Source organism: Populus alba, chromosome 6, assembly GCF_005239225.2.
Source record: "Populus alba chromosome 6, ASM523922v2, whole genome shotgun sequence".
NCBI lineage: Eukaryota > Viridiplantae > Streptophyta > Magnoliopsida > Malpighiales > Salicaceae > Populus > Populus alba.
This window is the reverse complement of record NC_133289.1, coordinates 16,768,154-16,790,889: the sequence shown is the minus strand read 5'-3', so window position 1 is coordinate 16,790,889 and position 22,736 is coordinate 16,768,154. Positions and strand designations below refer to the sequence as shown.

Genomic DNA, 22,736 nt, shown 5'->3' with positions numbered 1-22,736 from the left:
TTTTTTATGTTAAATTAATATTTTTTTAATAATTTTAGATTATTTTGATATATTGATATTAAAAATATTTTTTTAAAAATAATAAAAAATTATTATTTTGAATATATTTTTAAATAAAAATTATTTTAAAAAATAATCATAATTATATTTCCAATGAAGGTAAAATCAAAAATAGCATTCCTCTGAGAATGAAGTAAAACCGAAGTAATACATTCCTCTTGAATTCTATCCATCTTGAATCCATTTTCAAATTAATATTAATGTTGATAGACAGGAACCATTGTTTTTTTAAAATGAATTTTGTTTAGAAATGTATTTAAATAATATATTTTTTTAAAAAATATTTTTAATACTAGCATATTAAAATAAAAAAGACATAAAAAATAATTTTAAATGAAAAAAATCAAAATTTCGAGAAATTTTATTTAGAATGTAATCTCAAAAGGCCTCTGAATAAACTCAACTGGGAATATTTAATTTAGTATGAAAAACATGTTTGTAATCATTATTTTTCATAATACCAATCATCATATTGTTCTGGAAAAAGAATTCGGAAGTGGTTTTTCATCATGAATAGCATTAGTCAAAAGAGAGGGATAAGATTTTGAGTCTGAGTTGATCAAGTTTACAGCCATTACTAAAAGGCCTTGAGTAATTTGGTAGAGCCACGATTACCAAGAGTATTTTGAGCAACAGAAACAATTAATTAACAAAAAGTAATGAAAAAAAAAATTAGAAAAAGAAAAGAAGCAGACATGAACTGTTTCAGTGTTAACCAAGAACTTGTCTTCGGCTTCCTTCAGCCTAAACAGCATGCGACTAACGAGCATGCATGCTTAACTCAAACGCCAAGTGATCTTCACTTGAAAAATTACAAAACTAGTACTGTGCCCAAATGTCAATCCCAAGTACAAATTAACGTGGTCTCCCTTTTTCTTCTTTCGGTTTTTGCTAGTATAAGAACAACATTTGAGTTCCTCTCCAAAGAGCAATAAAATTCGAGTCCGAATCCATGCCCCTCTTCCTGCTGTAAAGAAAGTCGTTCTAATTTGTTTTTGAATCAAACAAGAACACACCCATGTCAATATTAAGTAATGGGTTTTTTTTTTATTATTATTAACATGGGTGTTCAGGCTAGCTTGCGTGCATCTCGACTAATTCCACGGGCCTTGAAGTTAACGACCATGTAAGCTTCCAGTGACCATCATATGAGCAACCTAAAGTTTGAACCTGGAATCACAAAAAGAACAAACCTCTTGGTCCCAAGCTTTACTGCAAAAAGGAAAAGTAAAAGAGTAAATTCATGTCTTTTCTGCTGTGTTTTTTTACTTCTAGTAACTTCTGCGTTTTTTTATTGTGAAGGGTTAACCATAGCGAACGCAAAAACAAACACAAACACAAACATACTAGTAAAAATAAAAAATAAGTGTAGTTAAAGGGAAGCCATTAATTACTAGGACGTACAGTGTAAGATTTACTTCATTTTCCAAGTTTTTTTTTAAAAAAAAAATACAAAAGAGGTAAAATAAATTATCAAGAAAAGATATCCGAAAACTATAGATATAATACTGACACCGAGTTGGTCGTCGAAAAGAAGGCATAAGAGAAGGGCACGGTAGTTGAAAAATAGACGAAGCTTAACTTCAAGGCAATGGCGACTCTGCAACCAACTTCCACACCACCACCCTGAACATGCCACATTAGGTGAGAGCAAGAGATCCAGCACAACTTTCTATACCCTACCCTTCCATTCATAAAAAAGAAACACTCACCCCCTCTCAACCCAATACGTAGCTCTCTCGCCCCTTCCCATTGCTCAACATGGAAGCCAGTGCTGGACTTGTCGCTGGCTCTCACAACCGCAACGAGCTTGTTGTCATACATGGCCATGAAGAGGTACGAAACACTAGCAAAATATACTTCAGACAAGAGCCTGCAGCAAGTAACCATGCATGAAGTGACTTCTTTGTGTTTGTTTTTGTTTTGGTGCAGCATAAACCCTTGAAGAACTTGGATGGCCAAGTTTGTGAGATATGTGGGGATGAGATTGGCCTAACTGTAGATGGTGATTTGTTTGTGGCTTGCAATGAGTGTGGTTTTCCTGCGTGTAGACCATGCTACGAGTACGAAAGAAGAGAAGGGAGTCAAAACTGTCCTCAGTGCAAGACTAGATACAAGCGTCTCAAAGGTAAACTATATATGTAGCCCAAAGCTATAACAGTGTTGTCTTGGCATGGATTTTTCAAGTTGATTTTATTTGAGAAATTTGTGTAGGGAGTCCAAGGGTTGAGGGGGATGATGATGAAGATGATTTGGATGATATTGAACACGAGTTCATCATTGAAGATGAGCAAGACAAGAATAAGTACCTCACCGAGGCAATGCTTCATGGGAAGATGACTTATGGAAGAGGCCATGACGATGAAGAAAACAGCCACTTCCCACCAGTCATAACTGGTATCAGATCAAGACCTGTAAGTGATGCTGCTCTTAATTTTGTTTTGGTTCCAATTCAATGGATTTGTTTTAGAAAATTTAAAGTAGAGAATATATATATATATATATATATATATATATAAATGGTTTAACATCTGTGCAGGTGAGCGGGGAGTTCCCTATTGGATCTCATGGAGAGCAGATGCTACCTTCTTCACTTCACAAGAGAGTGCACCCATATCCAGTTTCTGAACCTGGTATTTACTTGTGGTCACAAGCATTGATTGAAATGATTAACCGAAACATTATTACGATAATTAATCTCACATGATTTTCATGTATTTGCACGAAACAGGAAGCGCAAGATGGGACGCAAAGAAAGAGGGAGGGTGGAAAGAGAGGATGGATGATTGGAAAATGCAGCAAGGGAATCTGGGGCCTGAACAAGAAGATGATGCGGAAGCCGCCATGTATGTATCCAGTTTCTTATAGTAGGATATGGCTAGACCAATCTTGCCATGTTTGTAACGACAAATTAGCCTTCTTCCGAAGTCATCAGTTGACATTGAATGATATGTTGTGAACTATTATCGCAGGTTAGACGAGGCAAGACAGCCACTCTCCAGGAAAGTACCAATTGCGTCGAGCAAGATCAATCCGTATAGAATGGTTATTGTTGCTAGGCTGATCATACTTGCCTTCTTTCTTCGCTATAGAATTTTGCATCCGGTGCATGATGCAATTGGGCTATGGCTGACATCTATAGTCTGTGAAATCTGGTTTGCGATTTCGTGGATTCTTGATCAGTTCCCCAAGTGGTTGCCAATTGATCGCGAGACTTATCTGGATCGCCTTTCTCTCAGGTCCATAGAATTCTCAAACCATAACAAATTTGGAATTTTCAAGATTTATATGTTCGGAAAACCGACTCCAATGGTTTCTTTTCCTGCTAAATCAAGTTTCAGAAAAAAACCACTGATATTTTTTTGCAACGCAGATACGAACGGGAAGGCGAGCCCAATATGCTAGCGCCAGTTGATATCTTTGTCAGTACTGTGGATCCTATGAAGGAACCCCCTCTTGTTACGGGTAACACACTTTTATCAATTTTGGCCATGGACTACCCAGTTGAAAAGATCTCATGTTACCTCTCTGATGATGGCGCTTCCATGTGCACCTTCGAAGCCATGTCTGAAACTGCTGAATTTGCTCGAAAATGGGTTCCATTCTGCAAGAAATATAGCATAGAACCTCGAGCTCCTGAGTTTTACTTTGCTCTGAAGATCGATTATCTCAAGGACAAAGTTCAGCCAACCTTTGTCAAGGAACGTCGAGCTATGAAGGTTTGTTTGTAGTTAGTGGAGAACCCTATAGAATTTTTCAAAGCTTGAAGTACTTGCAATCTATTTTAGCTAACATTCTATGATTTTTGGTCTTTTGGCAGAGAGAATATGAAGAATTCAAGGTCAGGATAAATGCAATTGTAGCAAAAGCACAGAAGGTTCCTCCAGAGGGGTGGATCATGCAAGATGGGACACCATGGCCTGGAAACAATACCAGGGATCACCCTGGTATGATTCAAGTATTTCTTGGTCACAGTGGAGGCCATGACACTGAAGGAAATGAGCTCCCTCGCCTTGTATATGTATCTCGTGAGAAGAGACCTGGTTTTTCACATCATAAGAAGGCCGGTGCCATGAATGCCCTGGTAAATAAACTTGAGAAAAATTCGTTTATCTTACATGCATCAAGTTCTCTCACCTTTGAAAGCCCTGCATGTGATGCATCAAGCTCTCTCACCTCTTACTTTTTGCAATTTTCAGATTCGAGTCTCTGCAGTACTAACCAATGCTCCTTTCATGCTGAACTTGGATTGTGACCATTACATAAACAATAGCAAGGCCGTTCGAGAGGCTATGTGTTTCTTGATGGACCCCCAGATTGGAAAGAGAGTTTGCTACGTGCAATTCCCTCAAAGATTCGATGGCATTGATAGACATGATCGTTACGCCAACAGGAATACTGTTTTCTTTGATGTAAATCCTGGACTAAAAACAACCCATGCTTGTGTATGTTCTCATACGCCGTGCGTGTGGAAAGCGAGATAATGTGTTGTTTCTCTGTGTCGCCTGCAGATTAACATGAAAGGTCTAGATGGAATTCAAGGTCCGGTGTACGTCGGTACAGGATGCGTTTTCAAAAGGCAAGCTCTGTATGGGTACGACCCTCCAAAGGAACCCAAGCGCCCAAAGATGGTGACCTGTGACTGTTGCCCATGTTTTGGGCGTCGCAAAAAGAAGAATGCTAAGAATGGTGCAGTTGGAGAAGGCACAAGCCTGCAAGGTTTTCAAAGATCTTTAACTGGATAACATTCTTTTCATACTGATTTCCCAACAATCTTCTTTCCCTTCTCTCATCCTAATGTATAAGGCATGCTGGACAGGAATGGATAACGAGAAGGAGCAACTGATGTCTCAAATGAATTTTGAAAAGAGGTTTGGACAGTCAGCAATTTTTGTGACTTCAACTTTAATGGAAGAGGGTGGCGTACCTCCTTCCTCGAGTCCAGCGGCTCTGCTAAAAGAAGCCATCCATGTGATCAGTTGTGGGTATGAAGACAAAACTGAATGGGGACTCGAGGTAATGTAAACAGCAAAAATTCTGTATCTCCACAATGCGTTGAGTAATTGAGATTGAAAAGAAAGCTTACTTGTTGCTTAGAAGTTTCTCCATTGAATAAATTTGCCTTTTCCTGTGCAGCTGGGCTGGATTTACGGTTCAATCACAGAGGATATTCTGACAGGTTTTAAGATGCATTGCCGTGGATGGAGGTCTATTTACTGTATGCCAAAGTTAGCTGCATTTAAGGGCTCAGCTCCCATCAATCTATCAGATCGACTCAATCAAGTGCTTCGATGGGCTCTTGGTTCTGTTGAGATTTTCTTCAGTCGTCACAGCCCTGTGTTGTATGGCTACAAGGAAGGAAAGCTCAAGTGGCTCGAGAGGTTTGCATATGTGAACACAACTATCTACCCCTTCACTTCCTTAGCACTCGTTGCCTACTGTTGCCTCCCCGCCATCTGCCTGCTTACTGATAAATTCATCATGCCAGAGGTAATAATGATACAATTGTTATTTCCTCCGTTGAAACATAACGGAAAGCTTTAAAAGGCAAGACCATTATAAAAAACGATACTGGAATTGAACTCTGAAGTAACAATAAGATGTTTTCAAATGCTATGTTAACACGAGAACATGATTTCGTTCATTTATAACAATATCATTACATGTTCTCAATTTGTTTGTGATCCAGATAAGCACCTTTGCAAGTCTTTTCTTCATTGGCTTGTTTTTGTCAATCTTTTCAACGGGTATTCTTGAGTTAAGATGGAGCGGAGTAAGCATTGAGGAATGGTGGAGAAACGAGCAATTCTGGGTTATAGGTGGTGTATCAGCTCACCTCTTTGCTGTTGTCCAAGGTCTTTTGAAAGTTTTAGCTGGTATCGACACAAACTTCACTGTCACGTCCAAGGCAACAGATGATGATGATTTTGGAGAACTATACGCATTTAAATGGACAACCCTGCTTATCCCTCCAACCACTATCTTAATCATCAACCTCGTTGGAGTTGTTGCTGGAGTCTCAGATGCCATAAACAACGGGTATCAGTCATGGGGACCTCTATTTGGGAAGCTCTTCTTTGCCTTCTGGGTGATTGTCCATCTCTACCCATTCCTCAAAGGTCTAATGGGGAGGCAAAACAGGACACCCACTATTGTCGTCATATGGTCAGTGCTCTTGGCTTCCATCTTCTCCTTGCTATGGGTCCGAATCGATCCATTTGTGATGAAAACCAAGGGACCTGACACCAAGCAATGTGGAATCAACTGTTAAATGTGTGCTTGTTTTCTAGTTGATTTGTGCATCTCTAGAATATACATGTACATATTGCTTCTATGGGAATACGACATGCGATGTAACCAACAAAATGGAGATGCCCAAGGAATAAAATTAGAGTGAAAATCTTGTATAGCAACGAGCATTGAACCCAGCATTGAACCCAGTTTTGTATTTGAAATGAAAAACATTTTCCTTATCACGCGTTCACCCTAACAGCCCCAAGGAGTGCATAATTCTGCTTTATACACTTGGATTGCAAAAGTTCTAGCCACTGCACCTATCTCAAAACACCAAGAATCTTAATCTTTGAAAGTCTCACAAATCATCCTGGGCCAGTAAATAAATCTCTCATAAGTCATAGAGCATGTGTCAATGATGGTTTATATTAAAAATTCACCTAATATGTTTGAAAACATAGTTCCTTGTCAATCAAGAAACCTCCAAGTGCATGAACATGGATGTCAAAGCAAGCCTGGTGTTTCTGGGAAGATCTTCACTAGAAGAACTCAAATTATAATCCTTTATTGATTAAGGATCCTATGCTGGAACATGCCATTATCTATTTATACCGCAGTCCATTTCTGCTTGTTCCTTGAATATCTGATGAGGTCCCAAAAGCACACACCAAACATAGTTGGTATATGTTATGCCAATCTCTGCGGGAAAAGAACGTTAATTCCATGAGGGAAAGAAATGGAAAAGGAGGTAATGTATGAAAGTTCTCAAGGTCAGTCTGAAAGGCAAACCTACAGTGAAGATTTGAGGCTTATGCGCTTATCTTAAGGTTGTGGCTGCAAGGATGACATTTTCTATTCTCTTTGAGAATAGCCATGATGCAAGCCTCAGCAATTGTTCATCATTGTATGTTCAAAATAGCATTTACTGATATCCAAAAGAACTTCCAATTGGCTCTTGTCCAAACTCTTCAATAAACTAAATTTCAGATAACTGAGGGAGGATAATAAACAACCTTCGTATTCTAGTTCCAGATAATGCAAACAGCATGCAAAAAAGCAGTGGAGAATTTCGTTGATAGATACACAAAGCACATGGAGGAAAAATAATGCATGAATTAGTTCATTAATCTTATTTGAAGCACAATTTCCTTTTTCACTAAAATGCAGCGCATAGATTTGTTAAGAAATTTTCCTACGATTACCTAGAAGCAACAGGATAAGTTCAAAAGTGGCAACCCAGGGAACCAAAATTGACTGTAAGTGTTATTTTGTTTAATCTCTCATGGTATCACAACCTGAAAAGCATTTACTTACCAGAAAATATCTGCTATCCTGAAATGACTTGAAAAGATTGAAGCAGGACATCTTTTTTCACCAATAGTCTCCACATGAACAGAGACCATCTTTGAAGTGATGGAATCTATTGGCATCCCTTACCACAATAACTCTCTCTGTGATCTTTGACAAGAACTTAGTCCAATTATGACAGTCTAAACAAACTCGGAGATTCTTGATAATCTTAATTTCAGCTCCATGTTCAGAAGAGATAAGGCCAAAGGCAATGGCCAACTTCTCACTGTGAACCTTCATTGTCAGTTCCTTCTCTTCCTCCTCCAGATCATGCAAAACAGTGGTAGTCTCTGTCTGGAATCCTGCCTCTGTCATCTTTCCAGTCAATTTATCTAGTTCTGCATAGATTGCCTTTGATTGTGGATGGGACTGGTCACCAGATGTGAAGACATGTGGGACCTGACCAATCTCAATCAATGTACAGCCTGGAGTCTTTGCTAGCCTTTTCTTCTTAGCTACTTGTCTTACTGAAGCAGCTTGTGGATATTTCCTCTCTACTGAATAGATATTCGACATTAAGACATAGTATCCTATATTTTCTGGGTCCAATTCAAATAACTTTTCAGAAGCTACATGAGCTAGGTTTGTGTCCTTGTGGATCATACAAGCTCCAAGCAGGGCACCCCACACAGGAGGACCAGGCTCAACGGGCATTGCCTTGATAAATTCCAAAGCCTTTTTCAATTGTCCAGCTCGTCCAAGGATATCAACCATGCATGCATAATGCTCAGCTAATGGTTCAAAGCCGAAGTCATGAACCATAGTGTGAAAAATTCCATCTCCTTCTTTCACTAACCCAGCATGACTGCAAGCATACAATACAGAGAGAAAAGTGAGACCAGTGGGTTTAACAGAAGAAGACAACATATCGTAAAAGAGCTTTAGTGCTTCCTGCCCGTGCCCATGGAGACCATAACCAGAAATCATGGCGTTCCAAGTCACCTCATTCTTCTCAGGCATCAGATCAAATAATTCCCTAGCTACTGTAATGCTCCCACACTTTGCATACATGTCAATCAGAGCCGTTGAAACATAGACATTGGACTCAAAACGATTGCTCTTAATTAAACTGTGTACCCATTCTCCAAGACTTAAGGCTCCAATTTGAGCACAAGCCGAAAGAATGCTGGTAACAGTAACTGGATTTGGATTGACATTATTTTTTTGCATCGTCTGAAAAAGGGAGATTGCTGCATCTGTTAAACCATTTTGGGTACAACCCGAGATCATTGCATTCCAAGAAGCTAAAGTCTTCTCTGCTGATTCATCAAATAGTTGCCTTGCAAATATCATTTCATTCAATCTACAATAAACAGTAGTCAATGCAGTTGAAACAGAAGAATGGGAAACGATACCAAGTTTCACACAAAAACCATGGATACAATTACAAAGATATGAATGACCGAAAGGATAATACACAGGAATCAACCCCACAATAGTACTTGAACTAACTCTCTCTCCAGAACTAAGCAGTTCTTTGAACAACCTCACCGAATCCTCAGTCTCGCCATTGCAAGTAAACCCTGAAATCATTGCATTACAAGAAATCAAGTCTTTCTTACGAATCTCCCCAAACAACAACCTCGCAATCTCAACTTCCCCACATTTCGAGAACAACGAAATCAAGCCCGTAAGCAACGAAACATGAGAATAGAAACCACACTTTATAGCCAAACACAGAATTTGCATGCCTAATTTCAACTCTTGTAACTCAGCCACAGCAGGTAAAACAGCTATAACTGTAGTTAAATCAAACCTGGGCCCATTACCCAAAACCATATCTCCAAAAACTCTAATTGAGTCCTCGAAACAAGAATTCTTAACAAACCCAGATATCATTGTATTATACAAAACAGTATCTATTTGAGGCAATCTATCAAACACCTTAATAGCTAAATTTTCCCGCCAAATTTTAAAATAAAAGTCGACAAGGGCAGACCCAACAAACAAATCCAAACCAAACCCATCAATTATTGCCTTTCCATGTAATATCCCACCAATTCTAGCATCCCCAAGACTCGCCGCAGCCGATACAACGAAAGCATAACTATAATCATCGGGCTTTAAACGAGTGCTTTTTCTCAAATGGGTAAACAGAGAAATCGCCGACAAAGGCTTGTTATTGGTGGAGAAGCCTTTAATGAGAACGTTAAAGAGGAAAAGATCCGGTTTCGGGACGGAGAAGAAGAGAGCACGAGCGTGAAGAGTGGCGTTGAAGTCGAAGAATTTGTGGGTGAGTTTGGTGGTGATGGAAATGTCGTTTAGGAGGAGGCTGTGGTGGATTAGCTGGGCTTGGAGTTGGGTTAAGTGAGAGAGAGTGGCAGCTTTTCTGAGGAGATTGAGAAAGAAATCGCGGGTACGAGGCATGTAATAGCAAGTTTTAGCTACTGCCGATGATGCTAGTATGGTTTTTGGGAGAGACATCTGAGTGTTTTCTGCTATTTCCTATGCAACTGAGGATTGGTTATTCATTTTTTTGTTGCTGCTTGGTTGGTTGTTATCGAAGAAGAGAGTGGGGGAGAGGGTGGAGCTGGAGACTTGAAGAGAGCTCTCCTCGAGACACCACCACCGCCACAGCCTACAGCCTTCAGGGGTTTTTCCTTCTGTTTTTTTTTTTTTTCTTTTAATGCGAAACGATTATTGTTTCATGTTGAACGACAAAGTTGTTTTCGTGGAGATGTGACTGACCTCTTTGCGATGTCGTTTCGTTGGTGTCTCTAGCATAAAGACTTTTTATTGGTCAAAGTACTTTTGATTATATATATATTTTTTATAAATTTATTAACTTTTAAGATATTTTATTTTTTAATAGACTATGTAATTTATGTTATGGAAATTGGGATGTTTGATTCCAATAAATAAAAAGAAGATGAATATAAAGATTAGGAGATTCCCAAAAAAAAAAAAACTAATATTTTCTTAAAATGAGAAATAAACTAAAAAGTGAGGGTGGTGTTGGTTCAGAGACTCATAATGCATTATGGATGATAATGCATTATAGATGAGAGCAGTTTTTTTTATATATATCTTTTTTATTTTGACCCTTTAACTTTTGTTTTCATCATTTAAGTCTTTTAGTTGCAAAGTTAATAGCCAATTGATTTATATTTGCTGACTAGAGAAAGAAAATAAAAAAAAATAAGGACCAACATAGAAAAGACGCCAAGAAAAGGTGATGTGTTTAAAGTTGGTGAGAAAAATATAATTTAGCCCTTCAATTTTAAAAATTAGAATTGTTCGGTTACTTATATTTTTTTAATTCAATTTTAGTATAAAATTTTTTATTATTATTTTCAAGTCTCTAGTTTGTGAAGATAGAGAAAGTTTCAATGAATTCTAGTATAGAAAGAGAATTCATTGTTTTCGCACATACGATCACCAAATTGATTTATCTTGGTGTTTATGGGTTCCATTTGAAGAAAATAGTTTAATGGTGATTGTTTAGAACCTCAATAATACCTAAAAAGTATCAAAAACAAGATAAAAAATATAATCCGGTTTGATTTCGTATGTTATGATTGTTTTCCAGGTTTTTTAGGTTGATAAATTGATTTATAAATGTTTTGATGGTCTTTTATGAGGTTAAAATGGGTTACAAAATGAGTTTTTAGGGGGGGAAATGAGCATGCCCTGATTTTCTGACTATTATTGTAATGATTAAAACATGAGCAAACAAACAACACATCATTTAATTTTATTTTTGTTATAAAAACAAGAAGGCTTGTGGTTTTGGGCTCTATTTTAGGAGGATTTTTTTGTAATTTTTTATATTCCTTGATTTGGTGCATCAAAAACTTAAGAAAAAAATATATTAGATATGGTTTAGATCTTGGTACGGATCAAAGTTTTGATGAGTTAAGACATAATATCTAGGGTTTTTTTTTTTTTGTTTAATGCATTTTAAGAAAAAAATACAATTTAACTCTTTATTATTGTTAGTTTTTTTTTATTTAACTTAAAAAATATATATATAGTTTCATTATTTTTTATCATTTAGCTTAAAAACATTATGCCTAACTGAAATCATGTCCATGATCTAAGTTATAAATCTTGTTGATTAATTTAAATTGACTAGAGTCGATACAATATGATTTTTTTTTTTTACTTTCATCTTCATTTATTTCCAAATTTAATCCAATTCATGGTCAATTAAAACTCAATCAAGGCCCCTCTAGGAAAAGAAAAGAAAAGAAAGGAAAGGAAACATATTATCCAATTAGGTTAACTTATTATGATCATGTTCATTACTCGGGTTGAAAAATTTACTTATTAACCCGGGTTAATATAATCTGTCATATTTTCATCCCCTCTCCCTGCAAGTTTTTATTTATTTAATCCCTTGATATTTTGTTGTTTCACTTTTTAACTAGGGTTAAGTAAAATTAAAATGACAGCTTTATAATTTGTTTTAACCATATCATCATTTAAGCAAGCCGACCAATTTACTCTTGTCTCTTAGATCAAAGAAGTCACACAATTTTTTTATTTATTTGTTAACACTTATGATGGTCAAGTCAAGTTTGTAATCATCATTTTAAATATTTCATTACTAGTAAATAAAAATAACAAAATTCATATTTTTTTATGCAATTATTAACTTCTTAGCCGAGCTGACCCTCAACAAAACATGGGCTAAATGGTTATACTCTAATAATCAAATTCAACACTTGTGTTTTTCAGCTGAAAAATGCTCTTTAAAAAAAAAAAAGCATAATTAATGCCTTTGCTTTTGTAGCCAATTTTTTTTGCTGAAAAAAGCATTTGTAATATCAACACCAAACATATTATTTTCTTTCATCTCCTTCCACTGACGAGTACTACCACAAGATAACAGCGTTGTGATATATATATATATATTTTGCGCGCTAAGTATACAGGGAAACACAGGATATGAAACTTTTTTTTTTACTTATCTGAGATCAGCTTCTACATTGAATTTCCAATCCTTTCCTTCCTTCTCATTTTCTTTCCATTCCCTTGATACAAGAAAATTACAGGAAAAGATGGAGCCGAAGGCTCACTACTGGAATTAAAAAAAAAAAAAAGAATAAAACAAAATAAATTTCCCCACTGAAGTTAAGATGAAAAAAAATTCAATTTACAATTGACCAGAGAAGACCCTGTAATTTTATCTCTACCGAGTGAAGAAAAGTTAGTCTAGTGGTTGATCAGGGCCATGAAGGTGTTTTCATGGCCATGAGTGGTGGTGGTTGCTTCTCCAGAGCTTCTTTCATTTGTATACGATGAGTCCTAATGCTGTACTCCTCTACCTGCTTGATGCTGAAAGCAATTAGATATATCCAATATATACATTCCACGACAATAATATTTTTAAAAAAATAAAAGAAAAAAAATACCCTAAAAATGTGCACGACAAGCTAGCTAGAAAAACTGAAAAACTGAATGATTTTGATTTTTTCCACAGGTGTTGTACGTATGTATATGCAAGGTCCCCAGCTACATGCTTGCCCTGGGACAAAAAATATAACTTTTTGTTTTTGCTAGAAGACCATCCTTTCAAGCCATACAAGTAATGGTGGACTGATCTAGGCCAGCCAGTCTGATAGAGGACAGACCAGATTGTCCACATGTGTAATAATTACTCTGTTGAAGACAATCGTGAGCGACAGGGAGGGAGGGAGAGAGATTGAGAGAGAGAGAGAGTATTGATTGATCCCAACAACTTGAATATCTAACCAGGTAGCACTGCCATTCCTCAACCATATCAAATAAATAAAAAGCTCGAACCATTGATACAACTTAACGAGGATGATGCTGCATGAACAAGTTCTGTTAGGACAGGTAATGCTACAGCAATTTATTGACTGATAAGGATTTTGTTCTGCATTTACAGGGGCAACACTCAAATCCAGGCCTAACCACTCCCACCATGCAGCAAACATGTTTTAAAGTGGCCATGACAGCCGGAATATAAACAGTTTATCAATCCATAGAAATACAATATAAGCTTGTTCTAGCACATGTATGCTGGGATTGGATTGTTGGGTTTTATCGGAACCTTGCAAATGATGGGATTCTTCAAGCCAAAGCAAAGCTTGAACTTATCTACTTGTATCAAGTTCCATCCTCAATAAATAATTTTCTCAAGTGTTTCTAGACAGAAGTTTGGTAAAAAGAACAGAAAAGGAAATCGATCCATGAGCTGTTAAGATTTCTAATGGTCAGAACCAAAAGACTGTCTTGCTTAAAGAGAAATATGGCTTTTGTTCTCACCTGCATAGCTGTTGTTGACGCCAATAGAGCTTCACATTGATCAAGCTTGGCTTTCTCTTGTGCTGCAACAATGGCGAGCTCATAAACCAAAGCATTCATCCCCTCCACCTATAACACAAAATATAATAAATGAACCACAAATAAGCATTAGATCTGCAAATAATTTTGGCAACAACTGTATGTAGTTTGAGGTGAGCATTGGAAATTGAGAAGCGTTGCCTAAAATGGAATTAATTCAATTTAAAATTTAAAGAGTTAAACTAAATGAAGAAAAATCCATGAAAGAATTGATAAGAGTTTGATTTTGCACTTCAACTGAGTGATTCCTAGTCATAATGGGAGCTTAAACAACAAGGTGAGCATGGATCATAAAAATAAAAATTCAATATGCCAATCTATTTCCAGCTATCTCTTCCCTTGTTATCCACTTCAACCATCAAGAGGGAACTGATTGCGTGATGGCCTCAACGATGCATGGTTCATATAATGGTAAAATGAACATGCAGCTCAAATGAGAACTAAGGGGGGAAACCTCGTCATCATGCTTTATGCATTAATTGACAAAATTGAAAGAGAGATAGCTAAGACATGTATCTCACTCTTGGAAGTAAAGAGCATATGGAAGATCCCATTGCCTGCATCACATCAACAGCTGAGCAAATAGCAACCTTCAAAGATTCTATATCTGCCTGAAAAAGTACAGCACCAATAATGACATCAATGTCCATAATTTCTCTCTCCAGAAATCACTTCTGATTTTCTGTTAAAACAAAACATACCTTTGCCCCACCAGTCACTGGAAGACGAAGAGTGCTTGCCTCCAGATCTTCCACAGCCCCAGATAAAGAATCAATATGATCTTTCTCAAGTAAAGCCCAATCATCAAGGTAGGCGATCTGAATCAATTGGCATGGCAATTAGATAATGGGGTAACTCAATTGGATTCAACTCAGCAAGACTAAACCTCAGTTCGAAACTAGTTTAGGAAATGATGCATGAATAAAGAACTTGGTATCTTTTTCACATGAACATGTTTCTTTGTAAGAAGTACATCTATATAATTGAGAATATAACAGGAAACTAAGCTGGTTTTCTTCAACATCAACTTGATCCTACAACAGCAGAGACTTCTTCCGATGTGTTGGATTTTAAACCAGCTTAAGACCCTATTTTATCTATTAAAAACATGAAAAGCAACCACATTTTGTCAAATAATAACATGTACATTATTTTTCAGACAACAAACAACCTTGCATTTTATTGGCTTGCTCCTTGTGCAAGAACTTGTTTTTTCATAGATCCCCAAACCACTACAATGTTCTATTTAAAAATATAGATTTCAAATTATACATTCACTGCTTTTCAAAATTTCAAATGCTCTAGTGTACATTCGATTCAACCATATCTTTCCAACTTCACCATGCTTTGGGCACTACGCATTCATAGAACAGGAGCATGGTGGTGTTTACCTCAGAGAAACAAATGGATTATCATTTTCAATTCAAATCCCATGAAACTAATTTTACAGAAGAGAAGGGATAGCAATTCACTTTTTTTTTTCTTTTTCAAATCAACACTTTTCTTTCCCCGCCAAAAATATCACAAATCCACATTTCACTGAGAATAAAATTGCCAAGTGATTACTTATAGCTTCGAAAAACTGCTTTTCAAAGCTCCCTTATTCAACAACTGTTAACCTTTGATCTGTCCATATAATTCAAGATCTCTCAGATGCATATAGGCGTATATTTGCACATGATTGGTTAGAAGCCCCCTACTCTTCCATTTCTGTAGACAATAAGTTACGATGGCAGGTGCTTCGTCACAAATATTTGCTTACCCTATATGTTGCAAGAACCTTAAACAATTCCAATCTAAGTTGATGCCAGATAGCATGAACATTTAGATAGGACTAAAACTCATCTTTCTCCCAAACACTTGACATACTACCTCCATGTTAGGTGTTTTAATGAAAAGTGCTTATCCACATTCAGCGGACAGAACCTGGATCCCTTGTTGCAGGTCATTACAATCATGGATTTGAATATAGTTTTTTTCCCTCATTCCCCTCGAGTAGAAATGATTGCAACTTCTATTTATATAATTTTAAATTAAATTAATGACAATTAAGGATCAGAACGAAATAAATCAATCTAAAACACATATTGGTTGCCATAAAGAACCACAACCTACAACATATTGACAGAGAAAACCACTCAGCAGATAAATAGAAACAATTAGATCATGTTGTGAAATACCAAAACAGTAACGTCATGGTAAAGAGAGGCATTACTTGATCAGTCAATACTGCATTCAGTTTGAGCTCCAATTTTAGCTTTTGGAGATTGATCCTCTTCCTGATTACCGAATCCCACAAAGCTAAAGTGGTGTCCCAAACGTTGTATAAGGTTCTCTGCACCATCAAAACATGTTTTGTGAATTTAAAACATCAAAGAAAAGGAAATTCTCTTTGAATATCAAATTTAAGAACAAAAGCTTAAGCATGCTCTATTCATGAGCCAAGGTTCATCTTCAATTAAAAATCACTGAAACATAAAAGGCCTATCAAACCATAAATAGCGGTGCATTTAACAACCAGCCCTATTTTTTCTTCACCAGAACACCATTCTTTTTTCCCAATGGTTTTGCATTACTCGAAACAAGCATACAACTTTCTGTGTTTTTTAATAAAAAGAAATCTAATAGCTGTAGCCACTAAAAAGGAATGAAACTAAGAAAATATTGCCTTGAATAATGACTAAAGGCACCATATGGCTAGAATTATATTTAGTGGAAGAAGGCCCACATGAAATATGGCATCATAAGTTCCATGAAATTAACAAAACATTAAGATAAATGGCAGATTCAGGAAACCTACATTCTAAGGAAGTCGTTAAATGATTACTACCTCGGCGGTCTCCTTCTTAAAGTAAAGAACAGCCCCTGCCCGGGCATTAGCAAATCTCCACTGCAAATATCTATTGTATAGAAGTCGTATCTGATGAGCATCTTCAATATAGCTTGCACCCTTTTTCCCCTTTTTAAAATCCGCTATAAAACTAAGCACAGAAGTAGAATTATTGAATTGACTGGAGACACTTGATGGCCTTATCCGAGATGGGCTAACCCCTGTAGGAGGAGTAGATGGTCTTGTCCGTGCTGGACTTACACCTCTACTGATGCAAGTCCTACTTGGTGATGCAGGACGCGATCCAGGAGTTGGCAAGGACTGAGATCTAAATGCAGGACTTACCAATGATATTCTGTCCGATAAACTTGATGCAACAAGCTTCTGAGCCCCAGTTATCCGCTGCAATTTATCACCAACTGAATTCACCTCGGACACCATGCCAATTTCTTCTAGCGATAACCTCGCAGTATCACTAGCAGAAACTTGTAAAGGTTTTGTTACACTATCAGGTGTGGGAGTTCTCCTGTGTGAAGATAATCCAATTCTAACTGGAGTTGACAAAGATTTCACACTCTTATCGGTGAGATCCACACTTCTATTCAATGATGTATTCGAAGATACCTTCCCACCTATCCTACTAGGCCATCGATGCTGATCAATCAATCTAGAATGTAAGCCATTCACTGGTTTAGCGTTCTCTGATTGATCCTGCGAATTCTTCCCTTTAAGAGGACTCCTCTTTCTCTCTGGTGTAGGCTTTCGGGACCCAGTAGGCATTTCAGCCTGCTTATGAACTACATTTGAAGAAGGCCTCAATGTTCGATCGGAGGTGACATTATTAACTGGTTTTTCCTTCTTACTGATAGGAATAGAAATACTATCTGATTGAAATGAAACACTAAGACTTCTCATTGTAGAAGGCCATAAACTCTCTTGTAACCGGCCACCGGAACTTTGCCTTCTAGATGGAAATTGCACATCTACTGATGAATCTTGAACCGGTGTGGAGGGGTTTGGGGGTGAAGGTGGAAATGAAGGGCGCCGCCTCTCGGCCGATTGAGATCTTTTAGGCAACACTTGGGAAGGTGTAGGCAATGTTCTAGTGAGGCATGGTGACGGGAAACGCCTAGCAACAGAAGGTGTTGTTGGAGAGGATGATTTGTACCTGGAACTAACTTCCCTCGTCCGAGGACGGCGGGTGGCTGCTGCTGCGGTTGCATTGCTGTTTCTTTCAGCTGAAACCAAGGGAGGTCTTGGTTTATCAAGAACTCCTGTGTGCTTCTCTAATTCACACACCTCCATCAAAAACTATCCAAATTAGACCACATTTATGGATTCTTTCACATAACTAAACAACCGAATTTGACAGCTTCATTTTCAAGTATACCACATTGAAAGGAATCACACAAATTGCTCATAAAGAAGATCCTTTTCCCTGCAATAAATCTGCCACAAATGCACATAACCAGAAAGAAAAGAAAAGTAAAGATACTAGAGGATGGCAGTAAAAACAGCAAAGAATATAAACCAATAAAAAAGAAAAAGAAACCCCAAAAATTGAAAAAAGCTTACATCTTTACAGAGACTCGGATCTGAAAGATTATGAATTTGAGAATAAAAATAAATAAATGCAAGTGCGTATTGGTTTTTCATCAAAATAAGCCCGAATCCAAGCAGATCAGGCCATGACAAAGAGTCTAAGCAATGGTTACGATAAAACACCATCTGGGGCCAAAATGTGGCACAGAAAAATCCGGAGAATGGCACAACGTTCATTAACGGTCATCACTGTTTTTGGGGGTTGAAATAAAACTAACTCTTGGTCTAAGGGGTCCCCTGTGAAAATGGGGAGACTGAAGAGTGGACTACTGTGATGGAGAGGCATAGGATAGGATAAAAGACAACAAAAACGGGTGCGTAGGATAAGAATGGTTGTTTTTTCTTTCTTGTTTTTTTTTTTTTTTACTCCCTCTCACGGGATTGCCATTGTCGGCTGGGCTGGCAATTGAGGTACACTCACCAGCACAGCATTACCCCCCTCTTTCCCCGTTTCCTTCTCCCTCTCTTTTTACTTCATTTTATGATGAAGAGGTGTGGGTGTAAAAAGAGTTTTTTTTAAAAAAATATATATTAGAAAAATATTTTTTTATTTTTAAAATTATTTTTAATATTAACATATTAAAATTATTTAAAAATATAAAAATAAATTAAGTTTTACATGAAATTTCAAATCTAACGCGTATTAGCAGACATCAACAAAGAAAAAATAATTATTTGTTTCACCTTCTATATTTTTATCCATAACTCCCTGTGCTAAAATTAGCATAAACATAAACATTGTATCTTAGGATGAAACTGTGATTCCCATTAATATGGGCGTTAGGGTTTAAAAGTCTGTAAAATAAGGTAATTGTGTGTGATCTGCACTAACTGTCCAAATCGACTCTATCCATCGCAAGTGTTCTTAACATGTTTTTGGATGAGAAATAAAATGACAGATATTTGTTCAAATATAAATTGTGATGGGCATTAATGAAACAAGGAGTTACCTCATTGGGATCCCACGGTGAATTAATTTCAACTGTTCTTCATTTTCTAACCTGAGTTTTCTTGAATTGTCATCTAGTGAAACTAGAGTACAAGAAAAAAAAAAAAAAAAAACAATGGAAATAATGTGATCTGTTCTTATGCAAATAATTTAAAATAGTTTAATGATTATAAGATTGAAGTTGCAGGTGCTAATGTTCTTGGGGGATATGGGAACAGACATGGAGGACCACGTGCAAGCAAGATCATTGCCCATCCCCATGAACTACTACTACTTACTCACACTCACTGATTCATAATTATTAAGTATTAATTCACAGTAGTAAAAATCTGTTTAAGTTATACTAAATCGTAGAACTGATTCCCTTAAGTGCAGAGCTTGGTGTATTATACTATTTACGTTTTGACCACTGGGGAATCCTTATTTCTTGATTTAGTTGCACAGATCCATGAAAACCCAGAAAGATTTAATGAAAAGTTTGGATTTTTCATAAAGAATCTATTTTGGCAGGTTTATGTCTCTGGTATGGAAGACAGGTAATACAGTGATAGAGAGAGAGAGAGAGAGAGAGAGAGAGAGAGAGAGAGAACTGTATAAATCTCTCAGAAATGGCAGAAGAAAGATACACTATGAACCATACAAACATTTTATATTTCTCAAAATTCTGATTAAAAACAGAATTTAACCCATCACCCCAAAAAGGAAAAAAAAAGAAAGAAAGAGATCAAAGTTTCTCCATAACTGGCAAAAGGGTAAAAATTTAATATATTTATGTTAAAGGAAGGGAAGATTTCTCACCTTTCACTACTGACACAAGTCAAACTGTCTTTTGATGATGGAAAGTAGGAGACTTATCAATTATAATTAACTCTGTTGATACCGCTTCAGTATCCTGGAAAAAAGATCGGAAATTGAACAGAGAAAGACTCTGGCCGCTTCAAGAGATCGCCGGAGACAAAGATGAGAGAGAGTCAACGGTGGTCGGGGAGAGAAAATTCCGGTGAGGGGAGTGCAGCGATTGTAGTTTTAGAGAGAGGGGGAGGAGGGAGGGAGGGGGAGTAACATGTAAATTAATAAAATAAAGAAAAGAAAAGAAGGTTTTGAATGAAAAATGAGGGAGAGGGAAGGAATGCAAGAGGCGGTTTTTCAGTTAAGAAGAGGGACCGTTGTTTTCGCGCCACCTACTTTATTGACGGTTTTAAGGAGGAGTGGGATGATAATCGGTATCTGCGGTCGAGTTTCTTTATATTTATATTTTATTTATTATTTATTAAATAAGAAATTTCAAAATTTATATTTTATTCATTGAATTTATACTATTTATTATTCAATTATTATTTAATATTCAACAAAAAAAAATGTTAGTTTGATAATGAATTTTATAATATTTATATCATATATATTATTTATAAAAAAAATATATGTTGTTTGAATTGGGTTAATATCCATTGAATTTAAATTAAATTATAATTTTTATTTTTTTTTTCAATTTTTTATTTTTACCTTGTAACTCATTGTTTTTTTCTTTGATAGTGGTAATTAATTGTTTTCTAACACTCATTTAAAGTCTAAAATGCTTTTCCAGAGAATGTTTGTTTTATTTATGCTGGATCTTATTTATAATTGTGTTTTAAATTTTAATTTTGTATAATTTAAAATAATATATTTTTTATTTATAAAAACTTATTATTTTTTTATTTTATATACAAAAATTCATCACTTTGTAGTTTTAACTAAACATATTTTTTTAAAAAAATACAATAGCAAAAACTGCTAAATATCAAACACATATTTAATACCTTAAAACTGTCTCTAGTTTCAAGGAAATAAATAAATAAAAATAACATTTGAAATAAATTAAAAATAAAATTTGTAAGTTCTTTTGAATTTTCTGTAGAATAGTCAGAGCAGTGGAATCCAATATTAATTAAAAGCTAGATTGGAATAGAGTAAAACAAGAAAAGTCTTAAACCAGAATTTATCTGGATCAAACACATTGTTTTATAATGTCAAAATAGAAAAAAAAAATTAATTACAAAAATTAAACGAAATTTATCATCTAAAATCCTTGCTGAATGGTGGCTGTAATGTGCTGTGAAGATACGAGGGACTGTTTGGAAACACAATTTAATTTATATGTTTTAAAAATTCAAAAAAAATTATTTAATTTTTATTAAAAATTAATTTTTTTATATTTTTGAATCACTTTGATGTGATGATCTAAAAATAATTTTTAAAATATATAAAAAATTATTATTTTAATATATTGTTTTAATAAAAAATATTTTAAATCACAATCATAATTATAATATCTCAAACCCCATTATACCGTGGAAACAATGACATTAAGGGTCAATCAATTTCCAAAGTCCAAAATTAGACGACAATTCAAAGAAATATCAAGCAATAACAAACTTTTGAACCCGATATTTGTACACTTAGAGCATTTTTATTATTCCGACGTGTTTGCAATTTTTATATTTTTAAATTAAATTTTATTCATGTTTCTAAATTGTTTCTATGTACTATATTAAAAATAATTTAAAAAAAATATATATTATTTTAATATATTAAAAAAACACTTTATAAAATAACTACTACCATAATATCATAATCATAAAGTAAAACTACTAGAGTATAAGAGAGAAAAATACTATAAACTATAATAATTTTTTTAAAAAAAAAAATATTTAACTCACTGGTAATTTATCCTAATTATCTTGCTATAAAGTTTTTATGATATTGAAAAAATATTTTAACATTAAACTAATACTCAGGTATAAAAATTAATTTTACTCTAAAGACAAATCAACATTTTGAACAAATTTGACACAAGAAAAAAATTATCTTTTTCTCTTTTTTCTTTTTTTTTTTTTTGCTCTTTATGAGGCGTGTTTTTTTTATTCTACTTAAAGAGAGTGGACTCCATCTTTACTCAGTTCACTTAATACAGGTAAACTCACTACGCTGCTGGGTTTATTGTAGTTTAATTAATCGTCAAGAAAAGGATAGCAGAAGAAGCCATAAAAGAAATGTTTAAAGGGCTTGCCATTTTCCATCAGTGTCATCATAGAAAATTCTCTTCGCCTCCGGGAAGGAACCAATCCTCTCTATGTCTCTGTCTTGTCCTAACCTCAAGTTTCTGTCAGGAAATTGGTACGTTGCGCAACTTGTCCACGGGAAGTTGTTAACCACACGATGCTAGCTAGCTAGCTATCATCACTAGCCATCTCACAAAATCCCAGTACAAAGACCTAGAGGAAAAAGGTGAATAAATAATTATGAAGACTTTACACGCATAGAAGAAATGAAACTTATAAATTAAGCTTATTTTAAAAGTATTTAAAAAAATAAATTTATATTTTTATATTATTTTGATATGTTAATATTAAAAATAAT

The 22,736-nt window shown here is 35.5% G+C and overlaps 3 protein-coding genes across 6 annotated transcripts; 1 reads left to right on the top strand and 2 right to left on the bottom strand.

Annotated features, from left to right (window-relative positions):
• Nucleotides 1–1,695: 1,695 nt before the first annotated feature.
• Nucleotides 1,696–6,473, top strand: LOC118043725 (cellulose synthase A catalytic subunit 7 [UDP-forming]). Its single transcript, XM_035051781.2, has 13 exons — nucleotides 1,696–1,896; nucleotides 1,993–2,188; nucleotides 2,275–2,474; nucleotides 2,600–2,693; nucleotides 2,792–2,906; nucleotides 3,033–3,299; nucleotides 3,434–3,779; nucleotides 3,881–4,144; nucleotides 4,260–4,472; nucleotides 4,572–4,779; nucleotides 4,880–5,076; nucleotides 5,197–5,550; nucleotides 5,750–6,473. Exons 1-13 carry the CDS (start codon nucleotides 1,822–1,824, stop codon nucleotides 6,329–6,331), a joined length of 3,111 nt encoding a protein of 1,036 aa, XP_034907672.1. The 5' UTR covers nucleotides 1,696–1,821; the 3' UTR covers nucleotides 6,332–6,473.
• LOC118043727 (pentatricopeptide repeat-containing protein At4g30700) lies at nucleotides 4,572–10,286 on the bottom strand. The gene is made up of 2 exons (XM_073409971.1): nucleotides 7,609–10,286; nucleotides 4,572–6,993 (listed from the first exon to the last, which is right to left on the bottom strand). The coding sequence occupies exon 1, from the start codon at nucleotides 10,066–10,068 to the stop codon at nucleotides 7,666–7,668; it is 2,403 nt and encodes an 800-aa protein (XP_073266072.1). The 5' UTR covers nucleotides 10,069–10,286; the 3' UTR covers nucleotides 4,572–6,993; nucleotides 7,609–7,665.
• A 2,247-nt stretch (nucleotides 10,287–12,533) lies between these two features.
• Nucleotides 12,534–20,536, bottom strand: LOC118043899 (AUGMIN subunit 8). 4 transcript variants are annotated; one of them, XM_073409673.1, is made up of 9 exons: nucleotides 20,136–20,536; nucleotides 19,339–19,420; nucleotides 18,177–18,235; nucleotides 16,787–18,072; nucleotides 16,172–16,291; nucleotides 14,658–14,774; nucleotides 14,478–14,567; nucleotides 13,879–13,986; nucleotides 12,534–12,914 (listed from the first exon to the last, which is right to left on the bottom strand). In XM_073409673.1, exons 2-9 carry the CDS (start codon nucleotides 19,341–19,343, stop codon nucleotides 12,813–12,815), a joined length of 1,887 nt encoding a protein of 628 aa, XP_073265774.1. In that variant the 5' UTR covers nucleotides 19,344–19,420; nucleotides 20,136–20,536; the 3' UTR covers nucleotides 12,534–12,812. The 4 variants fall into 4 exon arrangements, 3 of the variants coding, with proteins under 3 accessions (XP_073265774.1, XP_034907900.1, XP_034907901.1); XM_035052009.2 differs by lacking the exon at nucleotides 19,339–19,420; XM_035052010.2 differs by lacking the exons at nucleotides 19,339–19,420; nucleotides 20,136–20,536 and adding an exon at nucleotides 18,362–19,332.
• Nucleotides 20,537–22,736: the final 2,200 nt, after the last annotated feature.